Genomic DNA, 12,179 nt, shown 5'->3' with positions numbered 1-12,179 from the left:
TTTTCTCTTTCGCTGAACTCACCCCGAGACATCACCAAAAACAATTATTTCAATTTCCAGCATGTGGTATATCAAGTGTTTGTGTTTGATAATGGCAACAAATATTTGAGAATTAAAAAAAAATGTGCAATGCAAGCTCATAAGTGTTTGTGTTTGAGTTTCTTTTAACTGAAACCCGAATGTGATGAACAAAGACCATTCAATCAATAACCAAATATAAACTTTAAATAAATCTTAAATTGCAATAGAATTTTTTTTTCCAATACTAAAAATTAGAGATTTATAACAAAATATTTATAAAAGTGTGTATGAAAGAAAATAGAAGAAGAGAAGAGAATGAGAGTAAAAGGGGAGTGGAGTCACCTCTACCCCTCCATGATGTGTGTAAAATGATGAATCTAAGAGTCTATTTATAAGCTACTTAAATTACAAATTCAAATGAAATTACAATCAAATGCAAATTTTTTAACTTCTTCTAGATGATTCTTGTAGCCTTAATTGATTGTTAATTGTGGCTTGACTTGGACTTGTGAAATTTTAATTCTTTTCATGGAGGCTTGAAACATTGAAGAATAAATAAAGGAATTGGAGTATTAGAAGTGGCCCAATGTGGAGTGTTATTGAAGTGGTACTTTGGTGACAATTTGGGCTTTAGCAATCTTGCAATGTTGAAATATGGGTCGTTCGTGGCTCCAAACTGCATGTCCACCATAGACTATTATATATCATTGGAAAGCTTTAGAAATCAGCTTTCTACCGCCGCTAGAAGCATGTCATTTGGACCTCTCTAACCCAAGTTATGATCTCTTGAAGGTACAGAGGTCATTCTGGCGTGCTTGCAGGAAATTTGGCCCAGCGTGCCACGCCCAGGCACGCCTAGCCGCATGCCGAGTACGTAGTGATGAAAGAATAGTGATTTGCACCCTCAAATTAAGTGTCCAATATAGAGTGTTATATTTGGTTGAAAAGCTTTGGAAGTCTACTTTCCAATGGCACTAGAATCACCGCATTTGAAGCTTTATACCTCGAGTTATTCTTGTTGGAGTGTGGAGAGGTCAGGGTTGCAAATCCTCATTGCTTCTCTTTGAATTCGTTTCCAATTCTTATGCCACCTTAGGAGTGTGCTTCCTCTATTAGTGCTTTTGTTGCTTCTTTTTTTATCATTTCCTATAAAATTCATTAATTCAAGCAACTAAAGTAATATTCAATTTAATCATCAAAACACTGCTATAATTAAGCATTATGAATTAATTTTTTATATGAAAAAGTATAGAAAAACACATCATGATGCACATGCATCACAACAACAAACTTAAACTTTGCTTGTCCTCAAGCAAACAAAGAATCATGCAATACAATTTGACAATCCAAGGTGAAAAGAGAAGCAATTTAATGTTCATGATTGGCTAGTTTACTATGTATGCAATAATCACAAAAGAAATTCAAATGATTGATGTTTCTATCTAGCTCACTTCATGAAATCTTTTCTTTATATTCCTTCCTTGAATCAAGCTTTTCATCTTTTTCTTAGCTTAGCTTCTTGGGTGCTTTGCACCATTAGTTAAAAGCTTCGACTCTAAATGCTTTGTTTTCAAGTATTACCACTTGATACATAAGCACCACAAGCATTTAATTAGAGGACTCTTTAAACTCATTTGTTTCTTTTCTTTATTTTCCTTCTAATCATTGGTGCTTAGAGCCTTGAGTTTTGAGAGAGTGCTTTGCACTTGAGCCTAACATTGACTCTAAGTGTTTTATTTCCAAACTTTTTACTTGATACATAAATACCACAAGTACTTGACTAATAAATTATCATTGGTACTCAGAGCCTTCAACTTTCTCCTTTTTCCCTTTTTCTTTACTTGACTTAATTGATTTGTTTCTTCAAGGTTTTTAAAATTTTAAAAATTTCATAAAATGTCCTATATGAAAACTTCAATTAAACAAATTCAAATGCAATTGAGTAAAAATAGTCATGCTAGCCTCCCAATACTTATATGCTCCAAAGCCATCAGAAATGAGCCAAAAAGCCCTCAAAATCGCGAGCCACGTGACTTTTTAATAAAGTCACGCGCAGGGACTTGTGCGTACGCACACTTGCTGATTTTCCTCCTGTGCGTACGCACAGAAGTTGTGCGTACGCACACTTGCTGATTTCCATCTTGTGCGTACGCACAGGATGTTGTGCACACGCACACTTAGCTGTGGGCTTCTCCTTTATTTTCTTCATATTTTCTCCCAATTGCATGCTTCTCTTCTACTCTTATCAAGGCATTCCAACCTATTACACCTGAATTACTCATCAAAATCATCAAGGCATCGAATGAAATGAAAGTGAAATAAAATTGATTAAAATAAGCATAAAATAGCATATTTTCACAATTAGGCACAATTTAGAGAGAAAACACAAAAGTATGCTATTTAGATGAATAAATGTGGGTTTATATGATGAAATCCACTCAAATCAAACCAAAATTTATCGTCAAATATGGATTCATCAATTCCCCCACACTTAAACAATAGCATGTCCTCATGCTAATGACAATCAAAAGAGAATGGTAAAAGGGCAAGCAACTTATTTAATGCACTATCTACATGCATGCAATTATACTAAATGTTACCTATTCATACCTATACTAAGGTTTCTATTGAGTTTGGCAAAAACAAACAATAGAATTCCAATCAATCCAAAATAGATCATTAGGGCCAAGTCAAGGAATTAATGCAATATAATCAACATCCAAAGATTTGATTTGAAGTTTTCAAAAATTAATTTGGCAACTTGCAAGAAAACACGAGATAAGGGATGGAATCATAGAATTGAGTGATCGAACCCCTCACCGGATGTGTATATGCTCTAGTCGCTCAGTTTTTAGGGCTTAATCACTCAATTCTCCTTTAGTCATGTTTTCTAGGATTTGCTAGTCATCTAAAAATCAACAAATACTTGATGCATGAATGCAAATATCATGAGGTCTTTGGAGGGTTGTAATGGGGCTAGGTAAGGGTAGGATTAATATGGTTAAGTATCCCACCTAATCCTATATTAACCTATCTATACAAAAGAAAAGAACCTAACTTTCCATTCATCTCCTTTTTCACATTCAGTCATGTATCTTCTTTCTAATTCACACACATATGCATCCTTTATTTACATTTTTATTAGGGATAAGTACTGTTTTGGCCCCTAACGTTGAGGGCCAGAATCGAAAACGTCCCTGATCTAATTTTCGACTTAAAATCGTCCTTAATGTTGTATTTCATTTTAAAATCGTCCTTTCTAATAAATTCTCGTCGAGCCGTTTCTGCTCCTCCTCGCCCTTGCCGCCGTGACCTCCTCGTCGTCGTCGGCTTCCGCTCCGCTGCTCCTCGCCGCCTCTGCTTCTTGCTTCGATCTCTATTTCTGCATCGTCTTCTGCTTCTTCTACTTCTTGATTTGTTGAATCTTTGATTTGTTGAATCATTGTTAGTTTTGAGTTGTTGATTTTCTTGATTCTGAATTTCTTGATATCTGAATTGTTGTTTGCTGTTGATGGAAGAAGTTTGCTGAGAGGGGAGGGTATTTTTGTCCAAAAAAATAAAAAGGACGATTTTAATACGAAAAAAAGAACGTTAAGGACGATTTTAAGTCGAAAATTAGATCAGAGACGGTTTCGATTCTGACCCTCAACGTTAGGGACCAAAACAGTACTTATCCCTTCTTATTATCATCTCTTTTCTTTTTCTTTTTCTTTTTCTTTTTCTTCTTTCTCTATTTTTTTTCAAAAAAATATACACTAAAATTTCTTTTTTTCTTTTATCATAAAAAAGAGATGCATATGTTTTAAGTAATAGATGCATGAGTGTTTACCCATTTTTCTAAATTTTCACAATGAATACCCAAAGTAAACTTATAACCAATGTTTTCCCAAAATTTTTCCCACACTTGAATAACACACATTCCTTAACCCAAGCTAATCAAAGATACAATTCATGGACATAAATAGTTTTTCACTTAGGAAGAATGATGCGCTCCAATTTAGAACTAAAGGGGATTTAAAAGGTTCAAAAGTGGGTTACAAAGGTAAACGTAAGGGTTGGCTATATGGGTTAGTGAGTTCAATTTTAAAAATGGCCTCAATCATACTAAATGCATTCAAAATATCAAATATAGGATATAAAGATTCAAGCAAATCTAAGATCATCATAATCATGAAAGAGTATAACACACAATAACAAATTTTGTGGTTGAAAATGTGCAACCACACCATTAAGGCTCAAATCTCACTAGGTGTTTTATTTTAACTCTTTTCTATGTTCCATAAAAATACTTCAAGCAAGTTGAAAAACAAGTTTTCAAATCTAATCAATGGAATGCTCTAAAAGAGATTTCTTGAAAATTCTTTATTGTTTTTACCAAACTTATTTTCTATACTAGGCAACATGCAAATGCAAATATTTACTACAATAAAATTATAAGCAAGCAAAGATATGTATATATAAGCAAACTAAGCGAAGTGTAATGCAATAAAATACCAACAAATATTCACAAAATTCATAACTACTAAAAATTAAAAAATAGTGCAAAGTGTTGAGAAAGAAAAATTTACGCCCCAAAGTTGCGGATTCTCTCCCACACTTAAACGTTGGACGGTCCTCCGTGCATGCACATGATCCAGGGATAAAGAGATGTGAGGCTCCACCTTCAGCTGATGGGCACTGGGGCTTGGGTTGCTGTAGAAAACAAATAAACAAGAATTGAGAAAGAGTTCATCTGAGTGTGGTATGATAAAAGATAATGTGTGTATTCTAAGTGTGCACGATTTAGAACACACACGTTGACCGGGTAAAACGGCAACCACACAATAAAAAAGAAATAGCATGTGTTCCTCAATTAAGTAGTCTAGGTTGCAAGTAAAGAATAAACAAGAGATAAGGCATAAACAAACCTAAGTGACTACAACTAAAGTGAATTGAATGTATGCGATATTAGATATTGAAATTGTGCAAGTAAAAGCGCAAAATTGATATAAAAGGCTTAATTTTATTGATACGGAAGGGTTTGGTGTGATCTGCCCAGTTATGGAGTTATGGCGTACAAGACAAAAATGTGGGACAGATTTTTCTGACTCCAGGGTAGAACAAGTCGGACCCATCGAGTTCTTTAGTCCGAAAATTTTGCTTCCCAAGTTGCATGGTCCGATTTGCAGCTGAAGGAATTTTAAAATCTGAAGCGTGCAAGTCGGACCCTCCGTTTTGCTTGTTCTGGGTAATTTTCTTGAACGTTATGGGGAACCAAATCGGATGGTATGACTTGGTTTTTTATATTTTTTTGAATCAGGTTAACCTAATCGAAGGGTCCAATTATGTTTTATGGAGATATATAAAAGTGTGTAACTGAGGGAAGAGATCTAGTCGCGTATTCTTCTCTTTCTTCAACGTCTTCTTCTCCTTCTTCAACGGCTTCTTTTCCTGGTTTTTTCTTCTTGCTGTGTTGCCGTTTCATGAAATCAAAAAATTTATTAGTCAAGTTCATGTTTTTTTTTAAGTGACTGAGAGAAATGAGTGACATAGTTTTATTAAAAGTATATTATTTTGGTCAAATTTTGTTATAAACATCTGAAGGAGTTAAATTTGTTTGTGAAAATCCATTAGATGTTGTTATTCCTTTCACAATCTCATTTGAAGAGCTCAAAGGTATGATCTGTGAAAAGATTGACTCTGAGAGGGCAAGAAAAATATCTTGTATTCTGTACAGATATCCCATAACGGTGTTTGGTGGATTCTTCCAATTTCAAACCAAATATGTGATGGACGAACCGAGCATGCAAGAGATGTTTTCGATGTATATTGAAAACCGGGGTCAGATGTCGTTCATCGAGTTGTATGTTGAGTTTGAACAGTCTGAGGCCGATCGGAATATTTTACAAGAAGATTACAATAGTGACAGTGAAGAAGAATTCGAAAGCAACTACGAAGTTGTTGGACCAGACGTAGATGAAGATCAAGGTGACGGAACTATGGCTCCGGATGTGACAGAGGTGGCAAATGCACTCGCAAACGAAGGGCTGTTTGAGGAGCCTTCATTCATGCGAGTTTTGGATTTGGAAGCCATGCATGTAGCGGAGTTTCCGGAATATATGAGTGCAGGTACATAATTCGTCGTATTTATAAAAAGGATTAGAATTTTGTGTTAACTTATCTTGATAGATGGACCAAATAGTTAAGTGAAGTGCGAGAATATACTCATTTGGTAATTGTTTTTGTGTATATGTTTATTTATTTAAGTTTAAGATCGTACTTTTTTTAGTTAGTTATTGATTTAGTTAAGAATAAATTAGTAGTTATTAACCATTATTTAATCATGCATTGATGTCATAGTTGTCAGAGCCGAACCGGTGATCGAACGGTTCAGGTCACTGGGTCACTGGTTCAACCGCTGGGTTAGAGGTTGAACCGATTGACCCGGTCCTACGTAAATAAAAAATAAACCATAGTCAGAAGTTTAAAATTAAAATTTATTATACATATATTTACTAACATTTTAAAAATATCAAGTGGCTTTAAACCGATGTGAAAAATGAACAATAAATATTTTATTTTTTTATTCTATCATGAATTTTTCTATTTTATTTTTATGTTAAAGTAACTTTTTATTTTATTTTAATAATTTATTAATAAGTTTATATCTTTTATACTGTTATATACTACAAGTATTTATTAAAAAATAATATTAATAGATATGATATGATTATTAAAAAATAAGTGAGTTTGTAATTATTGTTCGCACTGGTTCGATGCCGTGTACGGTTCATGTACCGAACCGGACCAGTTAGGGTCCGGTTCACTAAGTTTGACGGTCGATCCTGCCGGTCCGGTTTTTACATCTGAGGCTAATGTCATTATTTTGTTTAGAGTGATATAATAACATGATGCAAGATTTGGATGTATATCATACTTGATGCAGTAAATATTGATTTTCCTTTATTTTCGGTGTTTAAATATCTGTGGATTAATTTTTTTTTTTTGTATGGTGGCTGTCCCGGCAGAAATTCCTATTGTCGCAGATGGTGAATTTGCCGTTGGTATGGAATTCAGTTCCAGGGAAGCAGTTATCAAGGCGATAAAAGAGTATATCATACGACGAAGTGTAGACTACCGGGTGTACAAGTCTGAGCCGTTGACATTTTATGCCAAGTGTACACAGTATGGGTCAGGGTGTGATTGACTTATCAGGGTTAGCATGATCAGCAGGAAGTACTGTTGGGTTATAAGGAGCTGTAACGGTAGTCACATCTGTACCAGAGGCACCATTTCACAGGATCATTCGAAGCTGGATTCTATCACAATTGCAGAAGCAATAAAGCCGTTGGTTGAGGCTGACCCCTCCTTGAAGGTAAAATCAGTGATAGAAGAAGTGCAATCGAAGTTCAACTACACCGTTAGTTATCGGAAGGCGTGGTTGGCTAAGCAAAGGGCAGTAGAAAAAACATTTGGAGGTTGGGAAGCATCGTACGAAGCGTTGCCTATATGGTTTGAGGCCATGTGTCATAAGGAGCCATCAGCTGATGTCCATTTTGAGACTATGCCTGCATATCAAGGCGATGACTTGGTGGGTGATATCCGGGTACTGCATCGAGTATTTTGGAGTTATTATCCCTGCATTAGGGCATTCAGACATTGTAAGCCAGTTGTCCAGGTGGATGGCACTCACTTGTACGAAAAGTATAAGGGTTGTCTACTAGTGGCAGTTTCACAAGATGGCAACAATAATATCGTCCCAATTGCGTTTGCTATTGTGGAGGGAGAGACTTCTGATGCATGGCACTTTTTTCTTAGTAACCAGCGTCAACATGTTGTCACTCGGGATGGTGTGGGACTAATATCCGACTGACACAAATCCATCAATGCAGTTGTGGAACGCAGTAACGAAGCTTGGTCACCTCCTAGAGCGTTTCATATGTTTTGCATCAGGCATATAGAGTCAAATTTTCTGAGGAAGTTCAAGGCACCATATCTGCAGAAACTGGTCGTCAACATAGGTAACGCATAGTAAATTTAAGTAAGTTTTTAACAGAGTTACCTTCAACACTTGTTTTGACCTATATTTTTATTTTCTTTTTTTATCTTGTTATCGTCCAGGATATTCGCGGACAGTGCGGGAGTACGAAGTGCGTTACCAGCATTTACGGGAACAGGGCAAGGCGTATACTGACTGGTTAAACCGAATTCCTCGTGAACAGTACGCACTGCATTTGATGGTGGCTACCGATGGGGTCACATGACGACGAACCTAGTGGAATGCATCAATTTAGTATTGAAGGGTGCACGCAATCTTCCCATTACTGCTCTTGTGAAGGCAACGTTCTACAGGCTTAACGAGTTGTTCACCCAAAAAAGAGCAGAGGCGAAAGCCTGGATTAATGCCGGCCATGTGTTTTCTGATATTGTCACCTCGAAGTTGCATGCAAACCAGCTTGCGTCAGAAAACATTCAGGTTAGCTGCTTCGACCGGCAGAATGAGGTCTTTGAAGTGCGCAAGATGCCAAGTGGACTGGAGTTTGCAGTCGACCTACGTCGCCTTCGATGTGACTGTGGTGAGTTCTAGGTGGACCGGATCCCCTGTCGACATGTGTTCGCATGTTGTGCCAACCAACGATTAGATTGGCAAGTGTATGTGCATGACGTGTATAAGATGGAACAAGTTCGGCGGGTGTACCGAGTCAGGGTTTAGGCCACTGGGTAATCCTACTACATGGCCTGCTTACAACGGACCCCGGTTCGTACCGAATCCGTACCTGAGACGTGTCACCAAAGGTCGCCCCAGGATGACGCACTTCTTGAATGAGATGGAAACGCGAATGTTACGTCGTCCTAGGCGATGTAGGCTATGTGAGGCTGAGGGACACAGTCGTAGCAGATGCCATCAATCAGCTGGAGTAAATGCCGATAGAGATGCTCAGTAGATTCACAGTCATAAGATGATATGATATATGTAGCATTATATAGTATGACATGAATTGTCCTATTGAGTTAACAAGATATGATACATGTAGCATTATATAATATGACATGAATTGTTGCATTGAGTTAATATGACCTGATATATGTAGCATTATAACTTATGATAATCTAGTATAATAAGATATCTGCAGCAATATATAATATGACATCAGTTGTCCAGATCATTAATACATAAATAAGTTCATTATTACATACATAATCCAAACATACAAAGTAATCTAACCATAGTCCAGATCATCAATACATATTGTCCAAGATATACAAAGTAATCTAAACATAGTCCACATCATTAATACATAAATAAGTTCATTACACAACAACTACTTTCTCATTGACCACTTTACATCCTTCACAAAGCTCTTGCATTTTTTGGCGGCTTTTTTAAACACAGATAGAGTGTACCAATTAGCGCTATGACGTGGCGGATCTACCCTCAGATTGTAACCTTTGACGGTGTCATCCGGAATACGTGTCTGACCTATATACATTTTAATAAAAACAATTAAATATAGTACATAAGGTAATCAAACCAATAGAGATACCACATATCATTTAGTCATACCATTTATGAACACAAAACAAGTAACTAATCAAACATGTAAAGCAAAATATACAACATAATACCATCATTACGGGATTCTTCATCCTCATCGAACTCCTCTATTTCATCCTCCGCATCCTCGTCCTCGTCATCCGGTTCATCTACTAGATACGCATCGGTCTCTTGCTCAAGTGTGTTAGCATTTTCTTCAATGAGTCTCATGGAAACATGGTTAGGGTTTTGATTATTAAGAATTCTGCGTCCACCGTCACTCCTACTGGAGTCAACAGATACGAACCCTCCAGAAGCAACCGACGAGGTATGGCACGGAAGCCTCGCATCCAATGAATACTTACCTGTCATGAACTCAGGCTGATGGCCATATTGTGATTGTCCTGCATCTGCAGCCATGAACCCATGCAACTGGCTAAAGGAACCTCCTTCTCCTGGTTCAAACTGTGACATACCCCAATATTGTTGATGTATTGGAAACGGCGGGGTGACCTGTGTCTGAGGTACATACTGGCTTGAGGACAGAGGCTGTTCTTGTGGAAGCGGATTTGGAGGTGATGGTGGCGGCAACTCTGGCTCCTGCTCTTCATTCTCATCATCCATATCCTGATTACCCTCATCATTCTCTTCAACCACAAGATTCGACAGGTTCAAGCGGTCCCCAAATTTTGTTCGGTACCAGTACATGTAAGTATCCAATGGATGCTGTGAAGGCATGGGAAGCTCAGTAAGAATGTGGTTATACCTGTTTGTCCAATGCATCACCCAAAATGAATGACTTGGTGCCGTGGCCCAGTTAAGATTTTTAGGACCAGTCAGGACTTCTCCGTGCGCCTTGTCCAGATTCCGTTCCTGATGAGGTACTCCCTGAACAAAACCAAACTGTCGCCTATACCTATCGGTGGCATGCCACTCGATGCATTCGAATGACACCAACGGCACTGTAGCGCTCCAGACAACGGACTGCATGTAGATTTTGGCAGGAATTATGTTCGGATCCACGCGATCCACAGCATAAGCAACCCACACAAACTGGAAAAAATAAAGGAAACTCATTAATACAACCCACATAATAGTAACAATAACAATGCTTCATAAGAATTACCCTAAACCCTAAACCCAAAACTAATATTTCTTTAATGAAAACACACCTGGCCTTCCTGAAGTTCATCAAAGGCCTTCCTAAAGTGAGCTAGCGTCAGATATCTATATTGTCGGTCACCGCGCTCCCAGTTACGCCACCTAATATGATATATTTAATTAGCTCAACTGAATTCTAATTATCAAGATACGAGTACATTATAACATAATATTACCTGTTTGCTAGTGGAAAACTGCGGGGTTCCATAGGAAGCGGCGATAGATATGGCAGTCGGATTCAAGCCCAACAGAGCAGAAGTGTTAGAAGACCATTGATTTCCTTACAGTCAAACCGAGATGCCCGGCATAACGCCCTGTAGAGGTGTGCTAGGCATGCCGATCCCCAACTGTACTGTCCAATGCTGCCAAAATCACGTAGCAAGGGTAGAAACTTCCAGTGCACACCTGCCCCAGATTTATCCCCAAATAAGATCGTCCCTATCAGCAACATAATATGGCACTTCACATACCTCTGTATACTGTTCTCATCAGTCTTTTAGATTCTGCAGCCACGTCAGTTTTATGCAGCTTCCTCTACAGTCCGACTTACGCGGTGCAACTCCAAATTGAAGCAAACACTCCGCCTCCAAGGCTTCGAAACTATTCAGTGTCATCCCTGTGACTGGCAGACCGTCCGTCGGAAGACCAAGAATTAGAGCCACGTCTTCAAGAGTCACGGCACATTCACCAATGAGAAGGTGAAACGTATGTGTGTTTGGGTGCCACCGTTCGATTAGAGCATTCACCAGTACTTTTTGACATTGGACTACCCTAATCTAAGATGCATGATAAAAACCAGTAACTCGTAAATGCTCCTTCACCCTATCGTTGTACACTTGTACCGATCCGGAGGAACTGGGTGGTCACATGTCAACATTCTTAATTTCTACAAAAAACATAACAAATTATTAGTCAACTCATTAACAATTACTAACTTACTACATCAACATAATAATTTTTTAACCACAGCAACTAAAATAATAAACTCCTACCAAAATTAAATAACTCTCATGGTTTCAAAATTTACACAACTAACTCAACAAAAAATAAATTACTTGAAACCACACAACCATCATAATTTTTTTACTAAATCCTTATAAAATAAATAATTCTAACTTCTAAAATTAATTATTAATCCTTAAAATTATTCATAACTAACTCCTAATAATAATAATAACTAATACATAAATTCCTAATCAAAATTCTCAACAATGTTACAACATCTAGAATAATATCTAATATTAATTAGTTATTTACTATTATTTAAACATATATTCCTCAATTATAAAAAATAATAATAATCAATCTCATTATATGCCTAAATTCATTTTCTAACAACAATAATAACAATTAACTTGCTAACAATGATAATTATAATTAAAAAAAATTAAAATATTCTCAAAATAAACTAACGTGCTTTAAAAATATTACTACTAATTATTCAGTACTAACAATTTTCCTCAACAACAATAATATTTAACTT

The 12,179-nt window shown here is 36.9% G+C and overlaps 2 protein-coding genes across 3 annotated transcripts in view; one reads left to right on the top strand and one right to left on the bottom strand.

Annotated features, from left to right (window-relative positions):
- LOC107616269 overlaps window positions 1–8,264 on the top strand; it is a 9,044-nt gene extending 780 nt beyond the window's left edge. Inside the window, exons 2-7 of the mRNA XM_016318247.1 lie at window positions 5,605–6,129; window positions 7,029–7,197; window positions 7,285–7,512; window positions 7,648–7,850; window positions 7,893–8,021; window positions 8,122–8,264. Of these exons, the coding sequence (XP_016173733.1) occupies window positions 5,605–6,129; window positions 7,029–7,197; window positions 7,285–7,512; window positions 7,648–7,850; window positions 7,893–8,021; window positions 8,122–8,264 (1,397 nt within the window). The remainder of the gene's footprint in view (window positions 1–5,604; window positions 6,130–7,028; window positions 7,198–7,284; window positions 7,513–7,647; window positions 7,851–7,892; window positions 8,022–8,121) is intronic.
- LOC110266355 overlaps window positions 9,163–12,179 on the bottom strand; it is a 6,084-nt gene continuing 3,067 nt past the window's right edge. The window contains exons 2-5 of one of the 2 annotated variants that reach the window (XM_021110844.1): window positions 10,873–11,582; window positions 10,708–10,798; window positions 9,628–10,588; window positions 9,163–9,481 (exon numbers count right to left, since the gene is read on the bottom strand). In XM_021110844.1, coding sequence (XP_020966503.1) covers window positions 9,324–9,481; window positions 9,628–10,588; window positions 10,708–10,798; window positions 10,873–10,904 — 1,242 coding nt within the window. In that variant the 5' untranslated portion in view covers window positions 10,905–11,582 and the 3' untranslated portion in view covers window positions 9,163–9,323. Of the gene's footprint in view, window positions 9,482–9,627; window positions 10,589–10,707; window positions 10,799–10,872; window positions 11,705–12,179 lie in introns of those variants that run through there. The other variant, XM_021110845.1, reaches the window with a different exon arrangement.

The sequence above is a fragment of the Arachis ipaensis genome, chromosome B09 (genome assembly GCF_000816755.2).
Source record: "Arachis ipaensis cultivar K30076 chromosome B09, Araip1.1, whole genome shotgun sequence".
Classification (NCBI taxonomy): domain Eukaryota; kingdom Viridiplantae; phylum Streptophyta; class Magnoliopsida; order Fabales; family Fabaceae; genus Arachis; species Arachis ipaensis.
Note: the sequence above shows the minus strand (reverse complement) of the source record. Positions and strands in the feature narration are given on the sequence as shown.